General features: G+C 40.6%; 1 protein-coding gene across 4 annotated transcripts in view; it reads left to right on the forward strand.

Annotated features, from left to right (window-relative positions):
* The window catches only part of FRMD3 (FERM domain containing 3), a 255,938-nt gene extending 241,797 nt beyond the window's left edge, over positions 1-14,141 (forward strand). For 3 of the 4 annotated variants that reach the window (XM_012779832.3, XM_012779834.3, XM_076008586.1), the window contains one exon: positions 8,835-9,516. In XM_012779832.3, the coding sequence (XP_012635286.2) occupies positions 8,835-9,433 (599 nt within the window). In that variant the 3' untranslated portion in view covers positions 9,434-9,516. Of the gene's footprint in view, positions 1-8,834; positions 9,517-13,909 lie in introns of those variants that run through there. The other variant, XM_012779833.3, reaches the window with a different exon arrangement.
* Positions 14,142-15,341: the final 1,200 nt, after the last annotated feature.

Consider the following 15,341-nt stretch of genomic DNA (forward strand, 5'->3'; position numbering starts at 1 on the left):
GAGCAAAACGGGACTGTGGGCGAGGTTTCGCGGCCAGTGAGCGCCATACCGAAGTGGTTAAAATAATTAATTTTTTTTAGAGCAGTTTTCAGTTGTATAGTAAAATTAAAAGGGAGGTATAGAGTTCTCCTATCTCCTCTGCCCATCCCCCACAGGCCCGGCCGCTCTGCCACCATTGCCAACATCCTGCACCAGGGTGGTGTGTCTGTTGCAATTGATGAAACTACATTGACATATACGATTACTCAAAGTTCATAGCTTACATCAGCGTTCTCCTTAGTGTTGTATATTCTATTGGTTTGGACAATTATATATGACACGTGTCCACCATAGTATCATACAGAATAGTTTCCCTGCCCTAAAAATCCTCTGTGCTTTGCCTATTCATCCCTCCCTCCCTCTAATCCTTGGCAACCACTGATCTTTTTACTGTCTCCATAGTTTTGCCTTTTGCCTCCAGAATGGCATATAGTTGGAATCAGACAGTATGTAGCCTTTGCAGACTGGATTTTTCACTTAGTAAAAAAGGTTTCTCCATGTCTTCTCATGGCTTAATAGCTCATTTCTTTCTTGCGCTAAATAATATTCCATTGTCTGGATGGAGTAGTGGCTTTTTTTATCCAGAATTTTTTGATAATTCATGTGCACTTTCTCCATTTGTCATTTTGGAAAATGTGTTGGAATTTGTATTGCAATTATATCAAAGTTTAATGAGAGGAGAGTTGAATTTTCAAACTATAATATCATGGCCTCCTATTCAGGAGCACCATTATGTTTATTGAGATTTTCTTTTATGTTACTCAGTTATAAGTTAACAGTGTCCTCATACAAGTTTTGGAGACTACTTGTTATAGATTTTCCTGGATATTATGTGGCTATTTTTAATGTGTGCACTTAGCTCTTTTGAACGGGATTTTCCATTATCATATTTTTATATTGTCTTTGCTGGCTTGTAGCAAACCACCTGCTTTAATATGTTGATCTTGCATGTGAACATCTTACTGAACTCTTGTTAATTTCCCTGGTTTATTTTAATCACTTTTCTATGTATATAATTCTATCATCTTGAAATAGTGAGAGTTTTGTGCCTTTCTTTCCAACAAACATTACACTTAGTCTTTTTGTCTTTATCATATTGCATTATCTAGAGCCATCAGAATAATACTGATGTGTGGTGAGAGTTTTTGATCATGTTCCTGACTTTGGTGGGAATTCTAATGTTTTGCTATTATGTATGTTTGTCATCATAAGTGGTGATTTCTGCAGTTCTCTAGTAGATATCTCAAGTCCCTGCCTTTCAGGAGATCAGAGGCTGAAGGAAGGACTCATCATAAATCTGCCTCACAGTGCAACCATTGATGGTGACGATTAAGAGATGCACACGGTGGCATGACAGCTGTGTCAGTTAGGATGTCATCAGCAACAAACAATGGAGAATCCTAATTAGCCCTGGTTTAAATAATAAGGTGATTTATTATCCAAGGCAAGTCCAGAGTCAGGGAGGATTCCAGGGTTGAGAACTAGTTTCATTCCATCTCTGCGCTGCTCTTGTGAGTTGGCCAGGCTTCCCCCAGCAGTTGCCATCAGCATCCTAGGGTGGCTGCCAGAGTTTCTGCCATCTCCTCCCATTACAATAATGTCATGCCATAAAGAGTCTGAACCATTCGTGGTTGATCTATTTAGAAGTATAAACCTTTCTTAGAAGTCCCTTTCCCCAGCCTTACTCACTCTCTCTCTCTCTCTCTGCCTTCAATTTTTTATTTTCAGGGTTGGCACATGTGCCCATTTCTAAACCAAATGTAACCAGGAGACTGGAATTACCATGACTGGCTTAGACTAATCATTTGGGGAGAAATGGACAACAAGGAGTCAGCCATGAAAACCACCAGATAGGAAGCATCTGTATCAGACTGGGAGTTGGGGATAGGGCAGCCCTCCCAGAGGAGGTGACAGTGGGGTCTTAAAGAATGAGTAAGGGCCATCTGAGTGCAGAGTGTACCCCAGGAAGAGGCAGCAGTCTGTGCAAAGGCACAGAGGCATGACATAGCATGACACATGTGGGCTTCTCTCAATAGAGGGTGTAGAGGAAGTGTGTGGGGTAGAGGAGAGCTTTTTGTGCTAAGCTATTAGTTTAATATTTAGGCTGGAAGCCTAATAGAGACCTTTCAAGAAGAGGATTGATATAACTAATTAAGCATTTTAAAATGACCGTTCTGGAAACAATTCACAAGGAGCTAGACTGAAGTCAAGGAAACCCGATGCCATTGCTATCATCCAGTTGAGAAGTGGTAAGAAAGGCAGGGACAGCCTTGAAAGCCAGTAAGGTGGCAGAGTTTGTAGAAGTTGACGACAGATGTGAGCAGGGAGTGAGAAGAAGCCTTGGCCAACCCTTGGGTTGCTGGTTTAAGAGAAGGTGGCCCCATTTACTATTTAGTGAGTGGTGGACATGGGAAAGACGTGAGTGGGAAATGATGTGTTTGGTTTTGAACATGTGGAGGTTGATGTTCCTGCAGTTTCGTGGTGAGTCTGGAGCTTCTCAGAGGGTCTCGAGTTGAGATGGACCAGAGATCCAGCAACATGTGTTTCCCAAATTAAGTTGTGGTCTAAGTTCTCCTGTAAAATAAGTTTGGGAAATATTGGGTTAAATAAAACTGATTTCTTCTCTTCAGGACCCCTTACATATTTTAATATCCGAATAGTAATATTGAGTGCTTACCATGTGCCAGGCACTTTACATGCATGAACTCGTGTATCCCTCTTCACACAACATCCCCATGCATGATGTCTTGGAATTGTCCCCCTTTTACCAATGAAGAAACTGGAACAGAGCAATTAAGTAACTTGTCTGTGTGGCAATTAGTACAAGGTCAGGATTGGAACCCGGAAAAGTGACTTCAGAGCTTGAACTCTTAACTGTGGTGACAATATCCAAAAACTTGATAGAGTGTGCACAGTTTCACACACTTCTCTGATCATAGAACACTCTTTTCAAGGACTGGCAGCACCTTAAGGGACATTGGTGACCTGCAGTGGCAGGTTGAGCAATGCTGCAGAAGTGTATTGGAGCCATGAGTGTGGTTGAGACTCCAGGCAGAGAGTACAGAGCGAGAAGAGCAGGGAGTGGAGGCCACCACAGGTGGAGGTGAAGAGACTGTGAGGACACAGGTGGCTGAGAATTATTGCCCGGAAACCAAGAGCATGTAGAGTCTCAGAGGTCAAGGGACCAGTAGGAGGACAGAAACACACTCATTGGTTTTAGCAATATGGTGGACATTGGAGACCCTGTGCGAGTGATTTCAGTGAGCTGATAGGGACAGCTGGCTGCAGAAATGCCAGGATAAAGATTTCATGAATCAACCTCATGAACTCTGGATACTGAAGTCACCCAAGATGATGGTAAAACTGTGAGTGTGAAGACAATCGGTGCGAGAAGAGACATAACCGGGATAGCAGATAATGGCCACAAGGAGAAGAGAGTTTAGTCTGCAGGGAAGAAGGAAGATGCAGAAAGGAGAGAAGGAAGCATGGCAGGCTGTGCTCCCAGTGCTGCGTGTCCAGAGAAGACTGCCTACTCGGGAGGCAGCATTTTAGGTTTCAGCTGGGGGGTAGCAATGGGGACATTAGGATTTGCTCTGTATGTGGGTTTGCACATGCACGTGTCTGTGTGCCTGTGTTTAAGTTTCCATTCATGCATACTGTCCTGCGTCAGTGAGTGGGTCTTCATAGGTTGTAAAGAGAACGAATGGGCCACTTCCCAGGGATATTCAGAGGCACAGGAGCATTTCTAGTAATTAGATATTCTGCAGTGTCCACACCTGAAAGAGAAAACCCTCATCTGGAAAAGTAAATGTCATTGTTAGGATTTTTTTTCTTTAAACCTACAGGACAGGAGTTTCACGTGTAGGATTGAACATTATCCCCAACAAAGGGGAGATACAGGAGTCACATGCAAGGTTAATGGCATACTGTCCTACTAAATTTTGGAAGTCTGTGTGCTGTTTAACATGAATAGGAAATGTTTTGGAGACTGATAGCACATATTGAATATTGTAAATTTTATTTTATTTCTGATTTCTAACCTAAACTATTAATGTACACAACAGCAAGTGGGGTGTGTGTATGTCTCCTATTATCTTGGTTATGGTAAAAATTATAGGAGAGCTGACATATAATTAAGTGATCATAAAATTTATTAGGTAAAACTTTTGAGAGTAAAAAGGGCATTTTAATAGTGCTGGGAAGGCAACAGGCACAGAGTGGGACTGGTCCAGGCAGATGGGCAGGTAATGACACTGTGTTCAGCAAACGGAACGGGCCGATGGCAGAGAGGGCTCTTCCTGCTGAGCTAAGCAGGAGCGTCTGTCTCCTTGGGCCTCTTGGGTCCCCTTCTTTTCAGGCAACATCGCAGTCTGGAGAAAGCACAGGCTTTGGAGTCTGACAGGCTTGGGTACAAACCTCGGCTCTGTTACTTCTTAGCTTGTTGACTTTAACTTCCCTAAGCCTCAGTTTTCTCATCTCCTTTTCTGAATAGTGCATGATTATGAACTTTAAAGTATCCAGCTATGTAGAATTTTATTTAAAATCTTAGTGCCCTCATCTCCTTCTCTTCTCTTTCTACATACAACTTTAAATGGGGCAGTTTGACAGTCTGGGATGGAGCCACAGAATGCTGGAGCTGGAAGGGGTCTGGTGCATTTTGCAGGTATAAAGTCCAAGACTATAGAACTGAAGTGACACGTCTAATGGTGCTCAGATAACATGGCTCAGCTGGCGACTGAATCCAGGTGTCCTGCATCCCAGGCCTCTGCTCTTTCCACTCCATCAGATTTAGCAGAAGTGAGTGGTGGCCTGTTCCATTTTCCTCCCCCACTCTTCCTTCCCCTTCCTCTTTCTTGCCTTCAATTCAGGAGCATGCACACCTCCAGAGCCAGAACTGCTAAGCTGGCCCACAGAAGCAGATCAGTCAGAGTTTAGCCCACCTCAAGAAGGGCGGTTCTGGACCGTAAGCAACAAATGCGTGACTCGTGCACAGACCTGCCAATTTCATGTGTGCTTGAGCGTGGCTTGTCAGCGCTTTCAGATCCAGCGTCCCACTGTAAAAATAAAAACATCGTAATGTTCTCCCTGCCATCTTGAGATGCAACTTGTAGAAAATACAGTCTACTCACACTTCACTTTAAAGTCAAAATAATGCTCTAACTCCAATATAGGGAGAAATTAGAAAAAAGCGATTTATAATAAAATATGAATTTCTAGGGGTTTTTCTCAAGCGTGACTCACCAGGAGGCAGAATGAAGGAGTGAGATGCTTGGAACAGGGGGGAAACGGGCACCGAGGGACTCTCCCAGCATTCGCAGGCTAGGAATGTGTACTGCCACACAGGCCACTTGGCACCTTAGATGTCCCTGAGGGTGACGATGTGATATTCCGAACTGCTGAACAACTCTTAGCAAAAATCTTCCTTCAGTTTACCCAGTGGTTACATTCTCAAAAATTTAAAAATATGTTAAAATTATATCTCAAATGCTTTAAGTGTAAAACAGAGGTAGCTTCTAGATTCAGATCATTACAAATAGGTGTCTCCTCTACATGGTTAATATCTGATAGTTGACATTTGAGAGTTGTGTGGCATACAAAATAATTCTTCATTTTGTGGGGCTATCCTACGCACTTCAGCATGTCTGGCATCCCGACCCCCGCCCACTAAGTGGCAATCGTTGCTTTAATAATCGTGATGTCTAAAAAAGCCTTTATGATTATTAAAGCATCCTCCTCCCAGCTGCATGGTGGTACTGGTGTCTTTGTACCACTGTTCTGGAGGCTCCATGGGCTTTCCATAGCTGGGTGTCAACACGGGGTGCTTTGGGACGCCTCAGAGAGACCCAGTACGGTGGTTCCCAGTGATGCTGTTTGCCAAAGCCTCCCAGCGGGGGGAATGGCCTCAAGCTGCTGGAAACCTCGGCTGCAGCATTTGGATTCTGTCACAGATAGGCTCAGAGTGAACAGAGAGACTAGGCTGGCTTCTGCATATAAATGTGAGCACTGCTCACTTCATTTTCACCTGCCACTAATTTTGCCATGCACTAAACAGGTCTTATATTTTACCTTAAGCAATGAGATGAAGAACAGCTTTTCTAATAACAGCATCTATCAGTAGCCTGCCAAGCAGGTTTTGTTATAATGCTTGGCATATCTTTAGGGCATGCTGTCATATTGGGATCTGTGTGAATAGAGCAGATGGGGGTGAGCAGTGTGCAACCTGCTTGACTGTACATGGCAGGCCCTCTGCCTGTATCTCATCAATGACTAGTCTTTTCCATCAGCTATTACTATTCCATCATTGCTATTTCACTTTATAAGGTATTTCTTCAAATTAAATAATGATGACAATAGTATAAAACATATAATTATATTGCTATACTAAAAGGTAATAGTTAACATTTATTGTTTCTCGTGTGTGAGAAATGGTATAGCTATTATCTAATTTTAATTGGGTTGCATAATTATATAAATTTGAAAGCTATTTCCTTTACCTAAATCACTGTCATTTCACTTCTAAAACAAAAAAGTTATCAACCTTAATTGAGCTTTGTGAATATTTTGAGGAAGATTCTCAGACATGGATGAAGTAAAATAAATTTAACACAGCAGTGTAGATAATCTTACTAACGCACTATTTCTGGTCCTCTGGACATATCTTGTTCAAATTCACCAGGAAATGTGTGTAGGAAACTTTAAGCAGCTATCATATAGATAAATTTCCTTGCCACATATAAGGAAAATTAAGAAAATATGGACATCCAACTATAATAAAATTTACCTTTGTATTATATATCATGGACTTGTTACATGTGTCGATAAAATGATATTTTTTGATAGTAAATAGATCAAATGTAGCCTGATGCTCTTTGTTGAGATAGTAACATTGAATTTCTGTAGTCATTTTTACTATGGATGGCCCTTAACACAACCATAATGTCACTTCACCCTCACCCATGCCTGATGAAGTAGGTGTTTTGTACTTAAGCAAACTGAGCTCCAGTAATATTAAATAACTTTTAGTTACTTAATAACTAAGTCGCATACTATAAGTAAATGACAGACCTGAGATTTAAGCCCAGGTTTACCCAACCTTTCCCATTCCCTTCCCCGCTACGCCTGTTGCCTTACAGTGTGAGCACAGAGATGAGGGAAAACTACACCCAACACTCGTAGGTAGAAAAACTATGCAAGGGAAGAAAGCATTTATTTCCCTGTCAACCTCTTCCTTTCCAGAAAGATAAGTGAATACTTCTGTCAATAAGATCAAACCATGAGAATACGCGAGTGACTTGAAATATGAGCACTCCAGCTGACTTTTATTACGGCAGCATTTATTATATTTCCCGGCAGCCTGTATGCCTAAAAAGACCCACCAGAGCACTTTGTGTAGACTGCACAGATTTTTCTTAAAGTTTGAATTTTACAAGTTTTAGATGGAGCTCAAAGAAGTCAATTCCTCCCAGTGCCCCCCACCCCCTTGTTGGCCTACATCCTTACCAACACTTGTTATTTTCAGTTTTTTAAAAAAATATCACCATCCTAGTAGGCATGAAGTGGTATCTTATTGTGGTTTTGATTTGCATTTCCCTGATGATTAATGGTGTTAAGCATCTTTTCGCGTGCTTTTATCTGGCTTGGTTTTTGTATGGTATTTTTCATTTAGATTGCTCACTGGTACCAGACTAGAGCTATCAGGAAATATCTGTTGATTTTTGAAAGCTAAAACCAGTGATTCACTTCTATACATCTCAAAGAGAGAGAAAGCCTGAAATGTATTCATTAAAAACTGGTTCAGTTACTTAATGTACTTGACTGCCAGTTTGGTGTTGTACTGTAGATCCATCCTGGAGGATACTTCTTTGATGCTGACTTTATTTCCCACTATGAACCCAAGACTCAAAATTAGCAGAGCTGGCCTTAGTCCTGCCAGTAGGTAACTGGATTTCCCATCTGTACAATGAGGCATTGAGAAACACCTCTACCCCAATAAACTTAAAAACAAATATTCATACCCTTTGACTAAGCAATTTCCCTTCTAGACTTCTATCTATGGCAAATGAACTGAAAGAAGAGACAAGAAAAGCTTTATATGTAAAGATGTCTCTCATCGCATTTTTTTTACAACTGCAAAGCAATCTAAGTGTTTGCCAGTAGGCAACTTATTTATTATATTAACTCAATAGAAAATAATACCAATGAGAGTTTATTTTAACATAGAAAAGATTTATATTAAAATTATAAATGACAGGAGAAAGATGTAAACTTGTACATACAATATCATTACAATTATATAAGACTAGACTACAAAATTGCACCTAGAATGAAGACTAGAAAGGTATACATCAAATAATGAAGTGATTAAAATTGCATAGCAGATTCCATAATTTTACTATAATACTATTATACATTGGATGATTGTGTTGACTTCCGTAATAAAAGACACTGCTCATAATTATAATAGTCATTTATTTTCATTTTATTTTTGCAAACGTGACCAAAGTTGGAGGTTTGCAAATCAGTATTACATACCTAAATGTTATAAATATTGCCAACCATCTGAGAAGTGGTGGTTATTTTGAGTTTAGCATGTTGACCTTAGAACTTATGGTACAGGGCCTATTACTTAACAGAACTTTGTTAAAAGTCAGGATTCCACAGAATAATTTCAACGATTCCTTGAATTCCATCGTTTTTTTTTTTTTTTTCATGTGTGTTGTTTCTACCTACACATTTTTTTTGTGGGGGAAAAAAATCTGATTTTTAAAATTAAGGAAAAATATGTTTCTTTACAGGTGTTCCCTTGCCTAAAGAGGACAACATTTCTGCCCCCTTGATCTCCAGCTCTCCAGTGAAGGAAGCCCGGGAGTATGAAGATCCCCCAAGCGAAGAGGAAGATAAAATAAAAGAAGAGCCCTTAACCATCTCTGAACTAGCGTACAACCCAAGTGCCAGCCTGCTCCCCACCCCTGTAGATGATGATGAGATCGACATGCTCTTTGACTGTCCATCCAGGCTTGAGCTGGAAAGAGAAGACACAGATTCGTTTGAGGAACTGGAAGCCGATGAAAACGCCTTTTTGATTGCCGAGGAAGAGGAGCTGAAGGAGGCTCACCGAGCCTTGTCATGGAGCTATGACATTCTGACCGGCCACATTCGGGTGAACCCACTGGTCAAGAGTTTTTCCCGGCTCCTTGTGGTGGGCCTGGGACTGCTGCTCTTTGTATTTCCCCTGCTCCTCCTCCTTTTGGAGTCAGGTATTGATCTCTCCTTCTTGTGTGAAATCCGCCAGACACCAGAGTTTGAGCAGTTCCACTATGAATACTACTGTCCCCTCAAGGAGTGGGTGGCTGGGAAAGTCAACCTCATCCTCTACATGCTGGGCTGCTCTTGAAGTTAATATCGCATATGACTAAGGGCTATATTCAATACTAGTGATTTATTTTTTTTCAGTAAACGCCTGGTTCTGAATGGTCATGGGGCTGTCAACAGATTTTCCTTCCTCATAACCAATTACTCAAACCCTTCAGTTAGCTTTCCATAATTCACTGCACTTAAATAAGTTTCAATCAAATACAGTTATTTTAGTTACAGATCAGGAGGATGGTCTTTAAATAACCAAAACCAAGTTTATTTTTTATTATTGTATAGACATACTCTTTACCTATCATATCATGATACATAATACCTTGGGTCGAGTTAGATTTTCCCGTTTCTAGTAGTTGGCACCATTACAAGTCATAAGGTTCAGAATCAGAGTTTTAGTAAAAATCCAAGAGAAAGTTTTTGAATATAATCCTTAGTGAAAACAATGTCCTCTAACCAATGCCTATACAACTAAATTTATGCTGGGTTTTTGTTTTTGTTTTTTTAAAAATATTTTTATGTGTTCAAACTATTTTGGTAAATTTTTAGCAAAAAAAAAAAAAAAAAAGAAGCCTCCTGGAGTTATTTACATGTACAGATTGTAAGACTAACATGCAAAGGGTATATTGGGAATTTTTTAATGTTTTAGCGCTGGTTTGTTTTTAAAGATATTTTTGGCCAAACGATCCCATAATTTGTTATTATCTGCATATGAGATAGAAAATGGGTAGAAAGACGCTGTAGTAAGTAAGCTCCTAAATGGAACAGGTGATGGAACTGGAGGATGTAGAAGCTAAGAGCATCAAGTGGACACAGGGTGGTCCATGTTTCAAAGGATTAATATTTGGACAAGAGGACTTGTTACATTCATTTGTATTCTGTCCATATATTTTAGCTGGGGAAGCAGAAAGCTTTGAAAAGAAAGTGAAGCTTTAAAGGCATAAAGGTAAAAGACATGCTAGTTAATTGCATATTAGGGTTGCATATTGACCAAGAGCAGGAGTAGATAGGAACTGGACAAATGGAAAGTAGCAAAAAGGGTTCCCGTGAGGTTGGTGGGTAGGCGGTGCAGGCGAACAGTCTACGTATGAAAATGCCGGTGACACCAGTGTCACTCGCCGATGATGTGAAGAGCAGTGCACTCACTCATTGTCCGAGTCAACATGAACATGTTTAAGTGGATCTAAATAAAAGTGGAGAAAATTTAAGGTAAATTTTTTGGTCCCTCATGCCATTTGTTGTGATTCTGTGGAAGAAATTTCAAAAGTGTGTTTGTGTGTGAGAGAGAGAGTGTGTGTGTGTGTGTGTGTGTGTGTGTGAGAGAGAGAGAGAGAGAGAGAGAGAGAGAGAGAGAGAGAGAGAGAGAGAGAGAAAATGAATGGCTTTTTGATTAATGTCAATGATCATCCTTTGTGGTGGTCATTGTACTCCTTTTCTTTCCTGGTTTCCGTAAGATCTTAACCCATTCATAATTGGCACTTCCATTGAGAAAATGGAGGGGGCTCCATCTGATACACCAATTCGGCTTGGGTAAAGTAGTGGCATGACTTCCTATGCAGACAATAGAGGGACAGGTGCTCTAGTACCTTCCTTCATACTATTAAGTCCCTGACAGAAAGGGTCTGGTGCTTCCCGTGCAGAGCACTGACCAATACCGTGATATAAGGGAGAAGGAAACGAGGCCAGAGCTGAAGGCATGGAGCACAGCATCTCTTCATGGATTGAAAATGTTCCATTGCCTTCATTTACAAAGACACTGGGCCCCTTTGTAGTCTGTCTCTAACTGTAATGACACGCCAGCCCTGTCATTACTATAATTTCCAAATTAGGCATTCCAGTCTCACTTATTCGATGAAGCTCTGAGTGCTTTATTAGACAGTTAATTTTGAAAATAAGTTTTGAAAGTCAGTTCATGAAGCTGTCAGTTGAGCAAACTGTATGTTTGCTATTAAGTTTTCAGGGTTTCATTTTTCATGTGCTTTCACTGATTTATTTTGATTTTTAATAAAGAATGTTTAATACCTGAAATTTGATACTGATATAGAAATATATTTTCTATCATTGGCGCCTTCAACAATCTATTTTGGAAGTTTGCTGATGGCAAGCTTTGACATTGAAGTTTTTATTTTTCCCTTTCTTTTCTTTCATGAGACTTCTAAGTCATCCCATTTGACATAAGAGTACTCCTGCAGTCTGCACAAAATGACTTCCCTTATGATCGTGCAGCATAACACTTTCTTTGAAGTCTAACCATGACAAATCATCTAGCCTTCATGCTTTTAAAATAATAGATAACATTTTATAAATTATGGAAGTAATATATTTTCCATTGTGAAATATTTGAAAAATATGAGAGTATAAATATCACATGTAATACAACCATGCATATTTATATTAAGAAGTAGTAAATGTATTATTTTAACATTTCCAGCTAACATTTCTTTTCTTTTATGCAGAAATTTCATTGCTGACTAGAAATGTTTTTAAGTGAAAGAGTTGACAGAATAGGGTCTGCTGAATTTAAACAATAGCCACCAAAAGTTACACTGGGATCCTGAAATGCCATTTGCTCGGCATAGAATCAGAGCCTTTTAGAAACATCCATTTAAGTTTTGTTAGAAGACAGTCACCCGTTGCCTGAGTCGAATGAGGAAAAGACTGCTTCCAAAGATGCAGAGTATATAATATAGTGAGAGTCAGAGTTCAAAGCAAGTGTGTGAGTATATGTATATTCCATATTATCGGTATATGTGTGTTTATATATGAATCTGTATATATGTGTGTATTTGTATAAACACAACTGATAGTCCCTTCCTACAAAATTGTACTTATTTTTCCCCAACTGAGGGATTTGTGACATGTTATTGTTCCTTTGCCTTCTCAGATATCATGGTGGGTAAAATCCATAGCCTCAAAGGTTTAAATCTTCCATGCAAACAACTGAGTGTATATTTGTGGATATATATACATATATATATACACACACACTTATATGGCAAATACATATACACACACAATCTTGTCTTTAGTGCTAATACAAGTTGGATTATGAAAACTATAGGTAAAGTATGTATTTCTGTCTGTGCTTGAAACATATTGTAAAATGTGTATTTGGAATATATTTCGTGGTTTGTCTAATATTTATAAACACAACTTGGGATGAATTCACAATGAGTTGATTACATTGAAATACTAGGGATACGGAAGCCACATTACTGTGATTGGAGCCTTATCTTTGTATAGTGAAATTTGCATTTCTATGTCAGCACCCAGATTGTTTTATATGTTAATATGGTGGCAGGAATCCCTAATAAAAATACTCTGGGGTAAAATATTTTTGCAATCATTCAGTTTTGTTTAAAGTAAAGTTGTGTAGGCAGACTGTTAGAAACGACAGAAGGATACCTTCTAGGACCATGAAACGGGGTCAACATATAGTGGTGATAGTTCAAAAAAAAAAAAAAATCCCATGTACTGGATGAGCTTAACCCTTTGTAGAAGTCACCCAGCCCCCAAGCAGGAATACTACTACTAATAACACTGGAAATGTGCTCAAACATAAAAGAAATCAATGATCTAATTGATGGTATTAAGATAACTAGAGAAAAAGAAAAGCATAGAAAAAATAGAAAAGGGGTATTCTGATTGACAAGAAGGGAGGATTTCAGAGTGCTAGAAATTAGCATGTTCATTACCACTGGCCAGAAAAGGGTCCTTCCCGAGCCAGAGACAGCTGCATCAGACTCTTAACACAGTAACACTTGCCATTAAACATCTCTTTCTATCTGCCCATGAGCCCCGGAAGAATCTTAGTATTCCACTGCTGTCCTTCTTTTCACACAACGTAGTCTTGACAGGTCTCTGCTTAGGTTAGGCACAAAACTAACACCTCCACACCTGACAGTGAAGCGCCAGAAGTTGTTGCTTTGAGTGAAACAAAAGTTTGCTCTCTTAACAGTAGCAATACCCTAGATGTCAAACAGAATTGGTGCTCAGCTATGGTGGCCTCTTAAGTCTGTCAGGTTCTTACTCAGTAGTCCTCGGAAATGCAGGCTCCAGGGAACAGGCACGAAAAGGAATTCAGGTGTGAGATGATTGAAGACCTTCGGTAGGTCTAGCCAGCACCTTCGTTTGGGTTAGTGCCCGCTGACCCGAAAGGCCCGCACGAAATGACCCTTGCCATTTATTCACTGAGCAGTTCATTGAGCTCCTGACCCAACCTCACCTCTTAGGGAAAACACTTTTCCTTTATTCCTACGTTTTCTGCTCAGCCAAATAGAAAAAGAACCTCCCACCCACCTTCCAGGCCTGGATAGAGAGTACATGAGAGAGGCTTCCATCTCTGGGGTGCCTTCTGGGATGGTTGTGGCTGACGGGGTTTGAGTCCCTTTGGGCCATCTCTCTCTACTGGGCGGAGACAGTGTGCTAAAGGTCCCTGCTTACTTGTCCTTCCTGCTTCTTCTCTCTCTCTCTCTTTCTCTTGGACCTGCTTTTGGGCTTCCAGTCTCCATGCAGTAAACAGACCCCGCAGGACCTGCCCGTGGTGGGCTCACCCTCGACTCGGCTCTCCAAGTGCCAGCGCTGGTCTGTGACTGGGTGGGTAAGTCCGGTGAGCCCCACCCAGCGCGCTATGCTGTCGTCACTTCAGAGAGGAAGAAAGGAGCCTCACTGAGGACTCGGATCCCAGCTATGCTCTCCAACCCATTAATAAAGCTGGTTTTAACCCTCTCTTGGCGGCTGTGTCTGGTGTCTACTGGGAGCAGGCATGGTGGCGGGGGCAGGATGGCAGTCAATATTTGGTATCTCCAAGCATGGAAGGAGTGGAGAAGGATGCTCCCAGCTAAACTTTGGGCATCAGAGGATGTCTGCCACCAACAATAGCCCTGACAGTCCTCACCAATGGTGAGGGGACTTGGGAGTTGATATTAGTAAAGAACAGAGGGTCAGGGGGAGTCACACGTGCCTATTCACTATCTTTAGCTGATGCCTACCCCAAATATCTCTTTGGAAACTGAACTGAGGCCATCTTTGTGGTTATAAAGGAAAACTTCAAGCAGGACAAGAATATGCTTTCTTTGAGTACAAAGTATTGGAACATGCCTTGCAAATTCCAGCAGCTTCTCCCGCTAACACCCATTGCCTTGATTCCTCTCATACACAAAATTATGGTTATGATCATTGGCTTTCTAAGGAGACTACCCTTTGAGGGAGAGAACCCACTAATACACCAACGTTAGTTCCTACTCTGAGAGGCAGCTACAGTCTTCATAAGAAATTTAAAGACTTAGTGTTCTGGATTAAGCATCAGTACTCTGGAATTTCCTTGGTGGAAATCAGCCCCCCTCTCCCCCAATCAGCCTGAGTTTCCTGACACCCCTGAGCTCTGGGTCTGCAAAGTTGTAAACCAGACCCTGAACTGTGGTGGCCCCATGAAGGTAGTGCTCCCATATAATTTACCATCCAAACCAGGACTCTTTTGAGAGTGAAAAGGATGATTTAAATGATAACGTCATCGCAACAGGCATTAACAGAGGGCTGTTGCAGACACTCTATCTGTAAGACTTTGCTTAATTAGCTAGATGCCTTCTTCTAACAACTCTTTTATTGTGTTTCCCTATAGTATTGATAAGGTGAAAGGGAAAAGGACTATTGCCCTATAGTTGTAGCTCTCCTACTTGCCATCAAGAATCAGCTTAAAATCCACCAAAATTAATTGTATCACGTGCTTTGTGAGAGATTATAAAACACAAAGATTATTTTTTAAATGAACCTTCTGGCATCAAATATTTAGTGCTACACACTCAATTTGTTTACTATTAATAATGCTTAATTTCTTGTTTAATGTGGTGTAGGTGGAGGGTTAGAATGATCTCAATGCTGCCTTTACCTCCATACTCCTGAATTTGACATTTATTATTATTAATGCACATACAGAG

This window comes from Microcebus murinus, chromosome 12 (genome assembly GCF_040939455.1).
Source record: "Microcebus murinus isolate Inina chromosome 12, M.murinus_Inina_mat1.0, whole genome shotgun sequence".
NCBI classification, from domain to species: Eukaryota; Metazoa; Chordata; class Mammalia; order Primates; family Cheirogaleidae; genus Microcebus; species Microcebus murinus.